At 45.8% G+C, this 17,232-nt stretch overlaps 1 protein-coding gene and 1 pseudogene across 2 annotated transcripts; one reads left to right on the forward strand and one right to left on the reverse strand.

The window, feature by feature from the left end:
• Positions 1-765: 765 nt before the first annotated feature.
• Positions 766-2,060, reverse strand: LOC120661524. Its single transcript, XM_039940415.1, has one exon. It carries the CDS (start codon positions 1,894-1,896, stop codon positions 766-768), a length of 1,131 nt encoding a protein of 376 aa, XP_039796349.1. The 5' UTR covers positions 1,897-2,060.
• A 12,020-nt stretch (positions 2,061-14,080) lies between these two features.
• LOC120662846 lies at positions 14,081-16,341 on the forward strand (annotated as a pseudogene). Its single transcript, XR_005670236.1, has 4 exons — positions 14,081-14,107; positions 14,358-15,253; positions 15,576-15,725; positions 15,824-16,341. The product of XR_005670236.1 is annotated as an uncharacterized LOC120662846 (transcript).
• The last annotated feature ends 891 nt before the right edge of the window (positions 16,342-17,232 follow it).

Below are 17,232 nucleotides of genomic sequence, written 5' to 3' on the forward strand. Positions count from 1 at the left end.
GGAGGAAGACAACGGACAAGGCGACGGCGACGAGCGCCAGGACAAGGGAGAGATGATCCATCGTTGAACAAGTCAGAACTAGAACTAGCTAGCTAGCGTCTGGCGACTCCCTATATATACTCCCCACACTGGAACAAAAAAGACCAAGCATTTTTTTCCTCAACACTGGCACAAAAAGTCGCGGGTGTGTATCCTCGTGTCACGCTGACCGTGCCGCCGCTTGTCAGTTGTCACCGCACGTGATCATTTTTTCCGCCGCGTGCAAGACCAATTTTCCACCTTGTGAAGCCGTTGAATTTCGAGTGTTTGACCAGCTGCGAACCGTAGCACATGGCAGTCGAGGATAGACCTGGCGGGGGCGTTCCTACTTTTTTTTTAATACCAGGAACTAAAGTTCCTATGAACACCCAGCTGCAGGTTTGTCTCTGAAGACAACCACAAAGGAAGGCAATAATAAGGCCAGCCAAGCATGCCCGACGAGTCAAAGTCTTCGAAAATAGAAAATAGACGCCAACCGCGAATTGCAAGAATGTGGTTATTGATTGATTGTGAAAGCAACAATTGATAGAAAAATAATTCGAACTCGCTCTCTTGCCACGCCTTTGACTCACGTACTCCAGTCTGACTCATTCACCGCTGACTAAGGATTGTTCGTTCATCACTCTCTTGCTATTACCCGCAGAGCGTACTCCAGTCGGACTCATTCACCGCTGACTAATGATCGTTTGTTCATCACTCTCTTTTTTTTTGATCCATTATGCTGCTTTATATATTAACCCCAGGCTCAGCCAGATCGCAAGCCAAAGCCAAGTTTACAAAGTCAGGGAGGGGATCCATCCAAACAGCAGGATGTTCCGGGTCCCGATAACGACCAAGCTTAGCTAGCTCATGAGCAGCATAGTTACAAGAACGGGTGGCGAATTTTACACTAACTGAATTAAACAAGGTTGCAATAAGAAACTTTGCCTCTCTGAAGAGTACTCCACCGAGTGCTTGATCATGCTCCTTCGACTTCAGAGCTTTCACCAATAATTGCGAGTCTGTCTCCAACAAAATGCTCTGCATTCCCACTTTAGCAACCGCTTTCAGAGCTTCGACGCATGCATGTGCTTCAGCACATAGTGCATCTGCAACAACTTCCATACATCCAGCACCTGCCATAGCCGCCTTTCCTTCAGAGTCCCGCACCACAAAGCCCCAGGCACCCCTTTTGTTCTCCTCACAAAAGCCACCATCTATGTTTATTTTCCAAATACCTTCTGGTGGTGCATCCCAACTGCAAGCTCGGCCCCCAGATACTGGCCTAGGTCCCTTATCATTTGCAGTGGATATCATAGCCATACGTGCACTAAAAGTCACCTCATCAGTGGATCTTCTCTGCTCTCCAGCATTAGCTTTGTTCCGAGCATTCCACCATGACCAGAGCAGGCCAATCGTTGCCATCTTCTCTTCCTCTTTTAGAGACAGGATGCAATCTGAGACCTGTTCTGCACCCAACAAAGTGCTCAGCCTGATCCTGATTCCTTCCAAGTTCATTGCTCTCCAGCACTCCTTGACATATTTGCAGCGTAGAAAACAATGGCCACCATCCTCACCCAACCTCCAACAGACAGGGCATCTAGTGTCAATTTCCATCCCTCTTCTAGCAATGTTCATTCTCAACGGCAAACTGTTGTGGGTAAATCTCCATAAAAAGTGACGAATTTTTGGTGGACATCTTAGCTGCCATATTCTTTTCCAACTAAACTCAGGTGCCTTTGGTGATGTTGTGCTTCCACTGCCTTCCCCACGCTGGCGACATCTATCTCGTGTCCTGCCATCATCCAACACATGATAGGCTGATTTCACTGAAAATATCCCCTTCTTATCATAATGCCAGGCTAGCAAATCCTCCATGTCTTGCTTAACTGGGATACGCAAGATGCGAATCACGTCCTCCTCCCAAAAAATCGACTTAATTAACTGCCGATCCCAATCACCACTCTCTGGGTCAATTAGTTCAGAGACCCGGCGCAGGAGTGTTTGGCCACGTGGAGTAATCGGTCTTCTAGTGAGACCATCTGGTATCCTAGGATCAGACCATATATCAATCTGTGTTCCATCCCCAACTCTCCAGATTAACCCCTCCTTGAGAGCTTGCACACCACGCACAATGCTGCGCCAGGAGTAAGAAATCCCTGGTTTTTCCTTTACCTCGATCAGTTTTCCATCAGGGAAGTATTTCTCCCGTAGTACTTGAGCACACAGTGAATCTGGACAAGTTATCAGCCTCCATCCTTGCCTTGCGAGCATTGCTAAATTAAAGAGATGAAGATCCCTAAACCCAAGCCCACCATTTTCCTTTCTTGTGCAGAGTTTTTCCTTGGATAGCCAATGCATTTTATTTTCCTGCTCTTGTTGTGCCCACCAAAAACGACAGATCATTGTCATAATCCCGTCACATAGTGTTTTTGTCAGATCAAAACACGACATGGCATAGCTTGGGATGGCTTGCACCACAGCTTTAATCAGGACCTCTTTCCCAGCTTTTGATAGTAACTTCTCCTTCCATCCTTGAAGTCTCTTCCACACCCTGTCCTTCAGATATGTAAAAGTTTTCTCCTTTGATCTTCCCATGTATACTGGCAACCCCAGGTATTTTTCAGTGCGTGCCTCCACATTATCCCGCCTTAGCAATTTGCAACCGCTTCACCTCCTCCCCAGCCAAGCCTCCCCGCTTGGGACCGGCCGGGCGCCACTCCTCTTCGCCGGTGGCCACCCTTCGTAGCGTGCAGCCCGCTCGGCTGTCACGGCCGCACCTCCCAGCACGCGGCACGGCCCGGTGCTTGCCGCTACCTGTTTTGCCGCACCTCCGACGCCACCTGCCATTTGCCGACGAACTCGATTCATCTATTTTCATTGTCGAGACGCATGGGCCGGCTAGGACTACGCCAGAGCCTGATTTTAAGTGTGAAATCGTAAGTCATCTAATACAAGCCCCTTGCCTTCTTCATTTATCTTCCGTCTTAGAAGTTAAAATTCATCGGGATGTTGTATGCATGCATCTGCCCTCTATATCTAGATAGCATGATAATGTGCCCTCTTTTTGATCTTACAGATTATACTTGAGAACCATCATCCATCAGGATTCAGTAACATTCGGCTAGGGTAATGCTACAAGTGGATCGGATCAATATTAATGTCATCATTGATGATTTCGCATCAAGAAATGCTAGAAGAAACTTTAAGGTAATATTTATAAATAAATTGTACGATATAAATGCAATATTTTTAAGGTAATGCTAGAATAAATTTTATGGTAATATTACTACTAGTGTTATAATTAAATCATAAGTATTGTTATGAGGTCTTTTTTTAGTTCTGCCCCAGGGCACTGAAACATCAGGACCGGGCCTGTGCGCACCACTAGTCTCGCTTGAGGGGTAATCCTGTGAGGGCGGCTCTCCTTCCCGTCAGACGCTGCCAGTCCCCGCAGGCGTCGCCAGTCTACCGCCACGCCGAGGCTAGCGCGCCCAAATCTCCTCCAGCAGTCGCTTCGTCCGTTGCTGATGCACGACGTCTATTCCATGCTACGTGCGATTTAGTTTATGATCAAACTGTCAACCAGAAATCAGTTAGTTTGAATTTGCAAAAATAACTAAATCTGTTAGGCGACATGGTTTTTAAAGCGTTAAGGCGAGGCAAGGTGTGCCATCACCGCCTTATCGCCTAGGCGACGCCTAGACGGGCTAAGGCGGGAAAGGTGGACTAAGGCAACACCTTAGACGAGGCGAGCCACCACCGCCTTGTCACCTAGGCAACACCTTAAGGACGCCTTAAAAATACTGTTGGACGCTAGCCTCTTATGAACCAATACCCAAATACGAGAGATTCGAATTCCTAACCAAGATCCGAATCAATCACACCATACTAATTAACTCAAGATCGATCCAAGTGAAACCGTAGCTGGAGCAATGGATGCGAAACTCTGTGTAATGTCGGCCGTCGGCGGCAAAAGCGATGCATGCAGGCAGCAGATGCAGAATCCGTCCACCTGGGATCAAGGATAGTCGTGTGGTGCAGTGGCGCGCGCAGCCAGCGACGGCGGGTGGCGGCGCGCACGGCCAGCGGAGGCGGGCACAGCGAGCATGGCGGCGGCTGGTGGTAGAAGATGGGCAGCTAGAGTTTGGATATGGGATGCAATGAACGCGAACGTGGTTGTTTGCACGGATCTTAAATATTGGAAGGTGTGGAAACTAAGTTCTACTCGAAGATATACGCCTGATTTGGCTGGGCTTTCATCCAGCTCCAGGCCGCGGAGCGATCTCCGCCTCGCCCGAGACCTCCCCGCCGAGGCCCCCGGCAGCGCGTCTCATCTCCGCCTCGCCTGAGGGTAGGGGGCAACCCTCAGAGAACAAGCGAATTCCACCCTCGGCCGAGCCCTCTGCAGGGCCTCGGTTCGAGGGGAAACTCTGCCTCGGTCGAGGCTACCCCTCGACAGACGGGGACTGCAATCCACCCGCTCAACGGACAGGCGCATTTATTGCCAACCACTCCATAGCATGGCGCGGGTCAGACGCCGTCAGCAGCCACGCCGCACAGCAGGCATGACCGTAGTCCCGTCCGCCAACTCCGGTCACTGTGCCGCCATTCCCGGTGCTGTGCAGACCTGCGACACGCTGTGCGGACATGCCTGACCAAATCTTTGTACTTCCTCCTCTGCAGGACCCTCGGTGAGCATGGGAATAACCCTCGAACACGGTACGACCATTGACCAGGGCGGGACCGCCGTCAGCAGCACCCTCGGCGCTCCACCCAGTCAGACGCAGAGGACAGTACGCCCTACAGCAATCGCCACACCGCCCACTGGTGCCACAGGACGCTGGCACATTCCGCGCATGGCTAAAAGCTTCCAAGGACGATGGCGACGCCCGAAGCCATGCCCCATAGTGCCCGGCAACAGCAGCTACCAACTGTTCTCCCCCGATTCGGGGAGAGGATGACGACATCAATAATCACCCCATGCATGTACTCCTCCCCCAGCCTATAAAAGAAGGAGGCGGGCTTTTCCCAAAGGGACGAGAACTCAGCGAACTCCACACACACAGGCTCACTCGAGCTCTCTCTCCCCGATATTGGCACTCGCCTCAAACAATCCTAGCATACACAGAGACTTGGGAGCTTCTCTCCCTCTCTCGCCCAGCTTGTATCCCCTACTACAAGCACTCCGGTGCAAGATAATACAATGCTCGCACACCCTGCTGGACGTACGGCCCCGTTGGCCGGAACTAGGATAAATCTTGTGTCACTGTGTTTCTTCGTGCATCAATCATCTAGAGACTGGGACATGCAGCATCATTACTAGTTGGTGCTAGACCTCGAGGTCCGGACACCGACACCTCCCTAAACAACAAAACCGTCCGTCCAGCCTCCTCTGACTCACAAAACCATTCACATAATCTCCCTAAGCGGTTTGAGGGTGACGTGGCAGCGGGTTTTCTCTTTTTCTTTTCTTTTTTATTTTGACTAAATCTTTGAAAAAATAGTAAATCACAAAAAAATATAAAAAGGAAAATCCAATTTTGTTGAACTCCTCGTAAGTAGATCTACGCATTGAATATATTATATGATATACTTTAGTATAAATTTTTTCTGTAGTTTTAGATATATGTTTTTCTATAATTAATTTATATCTACAGTTTCTGTTGCCCAATTATAGTGAATTTTTTATGGTGGGCTAATTATTATATGATTGAGCTATAGTACAAATTTTATAATTATTGGATCATGTTTGACTGAGCTATAGATTTATCTATATAAATCTATACCAATCTATAGATAAACATAGATAAATCAATAACTAAATCATACATAATCTGATAATCATAAAATTTTTATTACATCTCAATCATATAATGATTAGACCACCATAAAAATTTCATCATAAATGGATGACGGAGACTATAACTATAAATTAATTACAGAAAAATATATATTTAAATCTACAGCAAAATATTTGTATTACATTATACCATATAATATGTTCAATGCGTAGATCTGCATATGTGGAGATCAAAAAAATTAGATTTTTTTAATGATTTTTTTGTGATTTACTGTGATTTTTCAAAGGTTTAGTCAAAATAAAAAATAAAAGAAAAGGAGAAAAACCACTGCCACGTCACCTCAAATCGCTCAGAGAGGTTATGTGAACGATTTTGTTCTGAAGAGGCTGAACGGACGATTTTGTTGTTTAGGGAGGAAAAACAGATTCGGCCAAGCGAAAATGACTTTTTTCTGTAGGAAATCCGGATGACGGAGGCCCAAGGTAGAGAGCCAGCACAACGCCCTCTCCGCGATTATTTCTTTTTTATATTTAAAAAAAATCAAAATTTCAAATATATATGTCCGTTTCGAAAATTTTCGAAAATATACCCCGGTCGCAAGCCCAAGGGGCGACAGGACCTGTTTGTAATTTTTTTTCTTCTAATTTACAAAGAGGTCCCTGGCCGGAGGCGTGTGGGGGCAAAGGGGCCTGTCGACCCCCCCCCCCCCCCGGGCGACAGGGGGGCCAGTCGCCCCCCCCCTCAGGCGACTGGGGGGCCCACCCACAGGCGACACGGGGGCCTGTCGCCCCCCTCCCCCTCGGGCAAAGCCCTTGACCCCCATTCCCTTCTCATTTGAGCCCAAAAATTCCACCAAAAATTCAGAAAAAAAAGAGAAGGGTGAGGAGAAGGGAAACGGCAAAGCCCTGCCGGATTGCGCACTTGTGATCTGCAGGTAAGTACATTTAACTTTTGTATTTTCCATTGGTATTGTAGAGTAATTTAATTTAATTAGTGCTATAGTAGAACCATTTAAGTACGGGTTTAATGATACTTTAGTTATGTAGTAGTAAATTAGTTTAGAAAATTAGTACTACGCGTTTATTATTACAATTGCAGTACTATTAAAGACGTGTTTATAAATTAATTACGATTTAGAATAGAATTTCGCATATGCAGTATAGAATTTGAGTGTCATCACGTAGTTATGAATACTTATATATTGTAGTTGAAATCCATACTTAGTTTTTACGGATTATTGAATAAGGTAGTGAAGTAAAGAGTATAACTCGATAAGTATTCTGTGATATACAGATATGTCGAGCAAGATGCAGTTTCAAGTATTTTTTGGTGACTACAATGTTTTGTATGGGCCAAATGGAGTAGACCTTTCTGCCTTTAAGTGCACATCTAGCGCCATAGATAAACCTCTGGAGAGAAGTTTTGGTTCCATATATAAGTGGCTGCAGCGTGGGTTCCGTGTTGATCCGGAGACACATGTGATGATCGTCCAGTCTCTTGTTAATTGGGAGGTAGAAAGTGATTTATGGGAATTGATGATGATACACAGCACTGATGACTGGCAGAAGTACATGCAACCAGCTCTAGAGCATGGGTGGCCTCTGGCCATTCTTCTTCAAATCCGGGAGAAGACACAAAATGAAATCCAACATGGTGCAGATCAAACAACTTCGAGTATTCGAAGAGAGACCAATTATGTTGAGCAAGATGAGTCAGAAGAGATAGAGAACCAAAACATCGGACCACAGGGCCTTGCTGATGAGGGAGAGATGATAAATAGCAGTGTGGACGAGATGGAGGCAGAAGATCAAACTGCAATGGAGATGGAAGAATATGAGGGCTCATTTGATGACGAGCAGTACTCATTGCCAAAAGAGTGGAAGGATCATGGATTTGGCAATCATGTCGTAGAAGACGTACGAAATCAGGAGTGGGAGTACAGAGGGAATGAGGTAGTGCAAGGTGCAACATATCCAAACATTGAAATCGTAAAAGATATTGTGAGACTATGTGCAATATCATTGAAACGAGAATTTAGAGTCGTAAAGTCTGGTAGTAAAGAATATGAGGTGAAGTGTGTGAATGATGGATGTCCATGACGAGTACATGCATTCAAGGGAAAATAGAAGTTGAACTGGAAATATTCCATTGTGACAGAGCACATTTGTTTGCTGTCAGAAGTTCTTCCCTCGCATCGTAATATATCATGCGAATTTGTTGCAAAGTAAATATATGGGTTGATTATGGAAACCCTAAATTATGAGCCAAAAATAATTGTTCGACACATTGACCAGACTTACCAGTACAACATTACTTATTTGAAGGCATGGCGGGCTAAATAAAGGGTGTTCGAGATGCGGTTCGGCACATACGAGGCATCATATGATAACCTACCTCGTATGTTATCCCAGGTTGCTGCTAAAAATCCGGGAAGCTTTTATGACACATACCTCGTACCAGCCGTGACTAGGGGGCAAAGCATTCTGCAACGAGCCTTCTTTTGTCTAGGTGCCTGTGTTAGGCCATTTCAGTGTTGTCTTCCGGTGATCTGCATTGATGGCACATTTCTGACTGGAAGGTATACATGTCAGATACTCACCGCAATCGGGGTAGATTGCAACAACCAAATAGTTTCGCTCGCATTTGCAACAAACAAAAGCGTTGCAGCCAATGTGGAGCATTGGGTCACAACTACAAGAAGTGTCCTCAGAATGCACTTCACGATACTGCTGACGTCGGTCCTTCCGGAAATCCCAGAGATAGGGCACCTCCTACGTTCAGACGACCATCGGCGAGAATTGCTCGTGGAAGACACTCGGTGTCATGATCCACCAGTGTGCAGTTTGTACATATATACTAATCGTGCGTGGAGTTTGTATCGAACATATCTGTAATATGTAGTAATCGTGTGTCCAGTTTGTATGGCACATATCTGTAATGTATAAATATCGTGCGTCCAGTTTGTATCGAACATATTTGTAATATGTAGTAATCATGCGTCCAGTTTGTATGGAACATATATGTACCTATGTGTTCTCATATATGCGTCCAGTTTGTATGGAACATATATGTACCTATGTGTTCTCATATATTTTTGAATGCAGATATGGAGATGGACTCCTTGCTAGACCCAGTTATCGACTCAAGCCACAGGTCTTTCTTTGCAGCAGTTGAGCACCGAGCCCTAGAGGTGCTACGTTCTCGTCCACCTGGGGAGGCGATCTCAATACACCACAATTGAGTTGACAGATATGTAATGAAATATTATTGTTTATCACTTATGTATTCGTCGGTATTCTTTTGTTTCGACAATTTTGTTTATTGCAGGTTACGTGAATCCGGTCTATTGACTCTGGGTCGTCTTGTCGAGGGTGGCCTTGTTCAGCTCGACCGATCCCTCCTGACGGCGCTCGTTGACAGATGGAGGCCGGAGACACACACGTTCCACCTCCCGTGTGGGGAGATGATTCCTACGCTACAGGACGTGGCCTACCTCCTCGGCCTCCCTATCGTCGGGGAGGCTGTAGGTCCGCGTGTGGTGGCGGCCTCGTGGAAGGATGACCTGGAGGCCTGTTTTGACCTGGTTGACCGCGTGGAAGAAGCAGGTCCGATCAACCCGCACCCGCGAGCAGCAGTTCCTTCGAAGACCTGGTTCCTACAGTTTACAGTACGTATTCATTGCATATTTAAGTTTAATTGTTACAATTCACATATTGCATTGTCAGTTGAAATCATTAATCTTAATTGTTTATGCAGCCTACCCTGTTGCCTGGGGATGCCGACGAGTACAGTGTGACCATATCGATGGAGGCGTACCTGCTTTGGTTGTTTGGTTACATCATGTTAAATAACACTCATGGCAACTCGGTCGATAGGATTCTCCTTCCGTATGCACGGGAGATTGCGGATGGGGCGAGGACGTACCGCCCAACAGCTGGGGTGAGGCGGTACTTGCAGTCACTTACCGTGGACTCTGCGACGGCTGCAGGAAGACACGTGGGAATGCTATCCTGGCGGGGTGCCCACTACTGCTGCAACTTTGGTCATATGAGAGGCTAGCCGTTGGTCGGCCCATCGTCAGCCACGAGCCTTACCACGAGGCCATGTACGGCGACGAGGAGGACGACAGGACCACTATGGGAACTCTCTGGATCTGGCATCAGGTCCATTCGCAACAAATCTAATTTTGTTATTCATTGTTACACGATGCATTAGCGCACTTTTAATTTTACTTATTCGGACTGCAGAGGTCCTGGGCACATGCGCAGGTTAGACGCGCATATCCTGAATTTGTTTCGGAGCTCGACATGCTGACGCCCGAGGACGTTGTCTGGGAGCCTTACAGCCCAGAGGCTGTGGCTACCCGTGCAACAGCAGGCCTGTCTTCGCACTGCTCCGTGAATGCGAGCCTGTGGCTTACTACAGCCATCCTGGTTTACGACATCGCGGTTGAGGCATATTGCCCCTGGAGAGTCAGGAGACAGTTTGGGCAGCGCCAGGAGTTTCTGGTGCCCACCGCGTTAGAGCGTGTCAGTCGCCAGGACCACAGGTAATTATGAAAGAACTTGGCTCTTACATTCGTGTCGAATCTAACGATTCTTCGTGGTCCACTTTTATAGGTTGTCAAGGAGTGGCTTGCCGTGCTTTGATGAATGGCTCACCAAGATGCAGCCGTGGGTGGACCAATGACAACAGATAGACGAGCACTTGGTCCATCCAACAGGACCACACACAGACAGCTCTTTTAGGGCTTACCTCACCTGGTACTTATCCCGGACTCGGGCTCATCTGATTTATGTTGACACTCACCCGCAGCCACACCAGGCGAGGCCTCAGGATGGCTATGCCCGGCACCACGTGGAGGCACTAGCTGGCGCGGTGAGTCTCTTGATCATATATATATATATATATTCATAAGATAATTCATGTGTTAATAACTGTTCCTTTACTCAATGGATGCAGTTTTGCCTTTGCAACATGATGGAGACGGACTGCTTGACCTACCTGACGAGGGTACGTGCCGGATCCCCAATGACCCAGTTTGAGCAGATAGAGGCATGGTCGAGGCAGCGTGACCAGTTGCGTTCAGTACTGCACAACTTGGGAAGCCGTGTGCAGTATGAAGACAGCCACGTGTCGTCCCAGCCCTCGTCGTCGTTCCCGTGTCCGGCGACCGTGCACGGGCCGACGTCTCAGTTCTACAGAACTGCAGGTAACGTAGATATCTCTTTAAAATTAGATTAAGTGTTGCTATATATTTACTAATATCACAAATAGGATACGATCCAGCTACTGCGTTCGGCCATACTGGAATGTTTCGAGGGGCAGCACCAGTTGGCGGACCGTATCCAGAGATGGTACCAGGGCCACAGATACCGGCCTACACATGTTAGTTTATGTTTCGTATTTCAGTTCCTACATGTCATGATGAAAGATACGAGCGTACGCTAACATCCGCATTTTATGCGTAGGATTCTACCCTGATGCGGGCGCCGGACCTTCTTCCTCCTTTTCGACTTGGTACAAAACACTCTCTCAATACTCTCACTAATTTACCACGCAACATATGTTGGTTTACATTTATATGTTACGCAGGTTTTGTTTCGAGTACGTTCATTCCAGATAACGAGGACGTCACCTTAGACAAACTCGACAGCTTGACTCCAGACTCACCTGGCGCGTACGATGACCCCGATGTCATGGAGTATTCACAGCTAGGAGGAGCACCACTTGGGATCTCTCAGCAGCAGGCACCGCAGCCCTCTTTGCGTCCTGAGCGACAGGTGAGGTCTCCGGATCGTCACACCTATTCCGAGGACCATGTCCGTTCCCAGTAGAGGGCTAAGAGGGTCCGACGCCCTAGGGGTGGTTAGATATATCCAATGTTTGTATCTCTGATGTTTATTTGTAATGAGATAGCCGTGGACCGCTTATTTGTACACTTCAACGTTCGCCTCTGATCACTCTCGTATTTACCATTACTTACGATAGATAGTATGTTTATGCTTCGATGCTCCATTACGACTAAGTATGATTCAAACTCGGCATTATGTACATGTCCAGTGAATGCAAGTTAGGTACGAGACATACATACAAGCATAATACAACATTAACAATACTAAATACGAATACATCTTAAACCGATGAACATCATATGTTATAAATCATGGCATGAAATCATCTAAGTCATCATCCCAGTTGACAGATGGTGGTGCTGCAAGTGGTGTAGTATGGCTCGACGAACCTCTTGCCTTTTCCTTTCTCTCTTTTCTGGATCTACGTTCATGTACAGGGGGAGGAACATCATGTGTTGGAGGCCATGGTTTGGGGGGCATGAAGTCATCCATGTCGTCATCTCAGTTAATACAAGTTTGTGCTGCAGGTGGTGCAACATGACTTGACGAACCTCTTGCCTTTCCCTTTGTCTCTTTTCTGGTTCTAGGTTCATGTAAAGCGGGAGGAACATCATGTGTTGGAGGCCATGGTTTAGGGGGCATGAAGTCATCCATGTCGTCATCCCAGTTAACACAAGTTGGTGCTTGAGGTGCTGCAGCATGAATTGACGAACCTCCGGTCATCTGTTCTTGCGCGGGCCAAGTACTATCACCCGAAGATCTTATCCACCTCCTTCGTCTAGTTTGCGGCATAAGTCCACCGAAGATACATACCAATTTACGGAAATTTGGTATCGATTTGTTAATCAACTCTGTGTCCTCAGGGTAATCCTAGCATATAATTAAACAACAATGTTTTTGTTTCATAAATATGGATTCCAAATGACGGACGGGATTAGAACTGAATGAGAGTTATCTTAATGTGCATCTCATATATCTCTGGCCGCATCCATATCTTACAAGAACTTTGTAAGAATCCAATAATATTAGGATGATTCGATAGTTCACATACTCTCATGTATATCTTCCGACGTTCTAGTAGGTGTCCCTTTACATCTTGCGTTGTAATACCTCGAAATAATGTGAAATCTTTAAACTCTACTACTTTGGACAACACCATCTCTATCGTACCATCCGCTAACGGATCCAACTTCTTACTGATAACAAGATGGGTCATGATATCAAGTATTATACTAGATTTTTCTTCGGTCCATGAAAATACTTCACAATTGGAGGCAGTCATTGCCTTATGCTGCAATATCAATAAAGTATTGTCATAATTCTATTCTAATTCATAATTAATTTAAAAACAAGTCTGTAATAGTACTGAAATTGTAATACTAAACGAGTGTTCTAAAACACCAAATTTAATTCAGCTAATCCGCTAATTAAATTAAATTGTTATACAATATCAATGGATTCATACGGAAGTTACCGGTAGATCACAAGTGCGCAATTCAGCAAAGCTTCGACGCTTTTCTTCTCCTCACCCCTCTCTTTTTTTCTGATTTTTTGGTGTAATTTTTGGGTTCAAATGAGAAGGGAATGGAGCCCAGGGCTTATATAGGGTTGGAGACCCCAGTCGCCCGGGGGGCGACAGGACCCCTCCCTCCACACACCCCCGGCCAGGGATCTCTTCGCAAATTCAAAAAAAATTACATTAAGATCCTGTTGCCCGTTGTTTGGGCGGCAGGCCCCCTGTCGCCCCGGGGCAGGCGACCGGAGGCTATTTTCGAAATTTTTCAAAACGGACATATATTTTTGAAATTTTTATTTTTTTTAAATATAAAAAAAAGACGCCCCGATTTTCCCTAAAGCCCAGTAGTAGGCCCAATAAAAAACCCTAGATCAGCCACCAGCAGCTCCCGCTCCTCCGCGTACCTCTCGGCCAGACGCACGCTCACGCCGGCGCCGGCAAGCGCCACGGCCTGCTGCCCTGGGCCGCATGAGTACACCGCCGCGATCTCCCCCGTCGGGAACACCAGCTCCAGGTGGACCTCGTGCATCACCACGCAGGCCTGACGGTTGGCCATCGGGTTGCGGTCGCGCCGGTCCTCGAGCACATTGGTGGCCTTGCGAAGTGCGTCGCCGACGCAGGCGCTCTGCTGCTCCTGCCGTGATCTCCCAGTAGCAGCTGCTGGCTCCGTATATGATTCGGTCTCGGGGTAATTTTCGAGTTGGATTAGGTACCCCTCCCTGTTTCGGACGCGGGGGGGGGGGGGGGGGGGGGGCAGCTCGGTATCTTCATAAATAAACTCGACTTTCGAGTCTTTAGGATTCGTTGCTTCGGAAGGAGCTCGGGCTTTTGTGCATAAACTCGAGCCTTGGGAAATTTCGGCGCGCTTTCAGCCTGCCAGGTTATTCATGGAGTTAAATAACGGACAGAGTCAGGTGAGCCCTCTCTCTCTCTCTCTCTGTATTTCAGCGTCACAAGTAGCTTAACAGGATGTTCTTTTTCATGTTTCTATGTGAATTGTGGTAGAGCTCACCTAAGATTTGAAGCTAAAAGCATTGAGTCTACCTGATTAGGAACCCAAAAGATTTTTTTTTTAATTGAACAGGTGTTTGTTTCAACAGTGGGAGTTTTCCGAGGTTGCTGTTTACTGGTTACATATTGACTCATGTTTTTTTTTTCTTTTAGAAAGGGGAGGATGAAGATAGGTTCAGCGAGTTGTCTGATGATATTTTACTGTCCATCTTGGCGAGAGTCAACATAACTACCGCTGCAAGGACAAGTGTCTTGTCTACACGGTGGAAACACCTACCATGGTTGCTCCACGAGCTCAGGTTTGATGTCAAAGCTTTTTTACCCACCCCACACCCAGACCCTGTTGAAGCTGAGCATATGGATGCTGCTATGGCATCTCTGACCAATGCGATAAGGAGCTTCTTGGGTACCCCCAGAGCGAAGCTACCATCTCAAAGCTGCAACTTAAGCTCTATTTGATCAACAATTACTCAAATGTTGTTGGCCCTCTACTTCGTGAAGCGATTGACATTGGGACTCTTAAAGATTTAGACCTTGCCATTGTTGATGAGAAGGAGCCTGGTGACTGCAATGATGAGCATATGCTCCATCAAGCTTCTGTTGTTGATGGCTTCTTCAGTGCCTATCCTAGTGTGATCCATTGCCTCACAAGACTGTCTTTGGATAATGTTTGTTTTGCTAAATGGGACATGCATCACCTGCTATTTGACTGTTGCAAGCAACTTCAGTCTCTCTTACTCAGCAACTGTGATATGGGAGGACTCTCGGTATGGAAGATAGAAGCACCAGACTCGCATCTTTCTGTTCTGGAACTCGAAACCTGCTGCTTGCGCAAACTTGAGGTGCTACACCTTCCAAAACTAGAACGACTTTATTGGGATGGCTGGATTTGCCCAAATGCCCCCCTGTCACTTGGTGTTGTCCCGTCCCTTACGGAACTGCACCTCATATCTGCTGCCACTGATGGTTCTCAAGAATTTAAGTTAAGCGATGTTATAAGAGATACCATGACTCTACAAAACCTAACATTAAGTTTCCAAGGAGAGAAGGTAATTGATTTTCATGCACTGTTCTTATAATGTTTATAACCCTGTATGTGTGTCATCTTATATGCTCTTATTAGAAGGATCTGTGTTCAGTGTTATGCCTAAAGTGACACTTGAATCTTGAGTAGCTATATATTGTACTAGCTTTATCTGGTACATGCTTTCGTTTTGTTTATAACCACTAAAAGTATGGATCAATACCATCTGCGATTGTCCAGTTACAGCAGATGAATTAGCAAACAATTGGCCTAATTGAGCACAGTTGATCTGTATAAGAACATAGCAGTCACCTTTTGTTCTATACAGTGCACATCTTTTTTGTTAGATTTGGTTGCAACCAGAAGGAAAACAACTCTGCACTGTGTTCAATAAACTAAGGAAGCTATCACTACTTGACATATTTGTCGATTTTGATCTGCTATGGACAATAGTTCTTCTTGAAGCTGCACCATCTGTCGAGATATTTGAGGTTGAGGTAATTTCTGTAAACTGAGGTCAACAAATCTGTTCTTTAATTTAAAGGATTTACTCATCCTAGTATGTATATAACATTGTGTATATTTCTGGATACAGATTTGGGAGCATCCATGTATAGTGGATGATGAGGAAAGAAGACAAAATTTTAGTGAAAGAATAAATCCTTCGTGGAAGGTGGATGAGTTTGCAACCCATAAGGAATGGCTATTAAAAGAGTTCCGAGTTATTGGATTTGCTCCAATGGAGCAGCAGTTGACCTTTATAAGGACTGTGATGAAACGAGCTCCCAATTTACGAACTCTTGTACTGAAAGATTACCCATCTTGTGAGCACTGTGAGGCGATTGGTGCTCTGCCTCGTTCTGAAAGATTACCAAAAGAGCATGTATACCCAAAGGGAAAGGATGAACAAGACGTGGTAGTCATGCAACTCACTGGAGAGATCGCCAACCCCCATGTTCAGATGATTTTTGTGGACTAATAGTTGGTTAACTCTATTTTCTTTGGAGTGTTGAACTCTTATTTATTATATTTGATGATAATACTATTTATAACTTTCAAATTTTCTGTGCTGCTTGATTTTCTTGTTCAGTAAATGAGTTTGTGGGGAGATCATTTTTTTTTTGAAAGATTGGAATATTTGGTTTGCCTGCTTGATCTATCTGATGGATGCAACATGTGACATTTGAAAAAAAAAAGACAATTGGCGTGACCTGTGACAGTTGTCTTTTAATATATATGCTGGGAGCACAATCCTACAAATTTCACAGTACATTGCAAAACAAATGTGGTCTAATCTTTGAAAAGAGGATGGGACAGGACTAAATATTTTACGGCGCCAATTAGTGGACAGTACCTCAGTAACAGTTTCTCGTGTGCTGACAGTAAACTGAACGGACGAGCGGTAATTGGGACTTCTTCCTTCCCATAAATAAGCACAATGTATGGCAAAGAATAACTAACTTTGGCACAGGTTTGTCTTATTTTCATTGGCGGCATGGTCTTTATTTGGCCAAGGATAATTCTATCCTTGAACAAGTTGCTGGTGAGGTGAGCGCTGAGCGCTCCCGAGAAGACATAAATGTGCCAGAACAAATAAACTAAAACTATAAATGTGCAAGTGGTAGTGCTTGCTGCCTGTGAACCGAGAGGTCACAGGTTCGAGCGGTGGTCCCTACACATTGCACGGTGTGTGGGAAAGACCTCCCGCTAATAACCTCTCTCAGACCCCGCACAGTGCGGGAGCCTACGACACTGTGTACATCCTTTTTTTATGAATAGATAGATGATGTAGAGATGCATTCTCATGCAAAATTTGGAGATGAAAAAAAAGAATTGTGCAAGAAGAAACAAAAAAGACAGGTCACCAATGTGAATAGGTGCAGGTTGTTGATCTGCATGAACAGTGCACCCGATCCAATAAACATGCTGATTTAACTGGCACGAGGCACCCCCGGCCTCCGAAATTTAGACACCCGTAGATGATTAACTGATAAAATATGTATA

This window comes from Panicum virgatum, chromosome 2N, assembly GCF_016808335.1.
Source record: "Panicum virgatum strain AP13 chromosome 2N, P.virgatum_v5, whole genome shotgun sequence".
Lineage (NCBI taxonomy): Eukaryota > Viridiplantae > Streptophyta > Magnoliopsida > Poales > Poaceae > Panicum > Panicum virgatum.

Bases quoted from the DNA above. Each gene is read 5' to 3' on its own strand.
- LOC120661524 (XM_039940415.1), bottom strand. From the start codon at position 1,896: ATGGAGGATTTGCTAGCCTGGCATTATGATAAGAAGGGGATATTTTCA.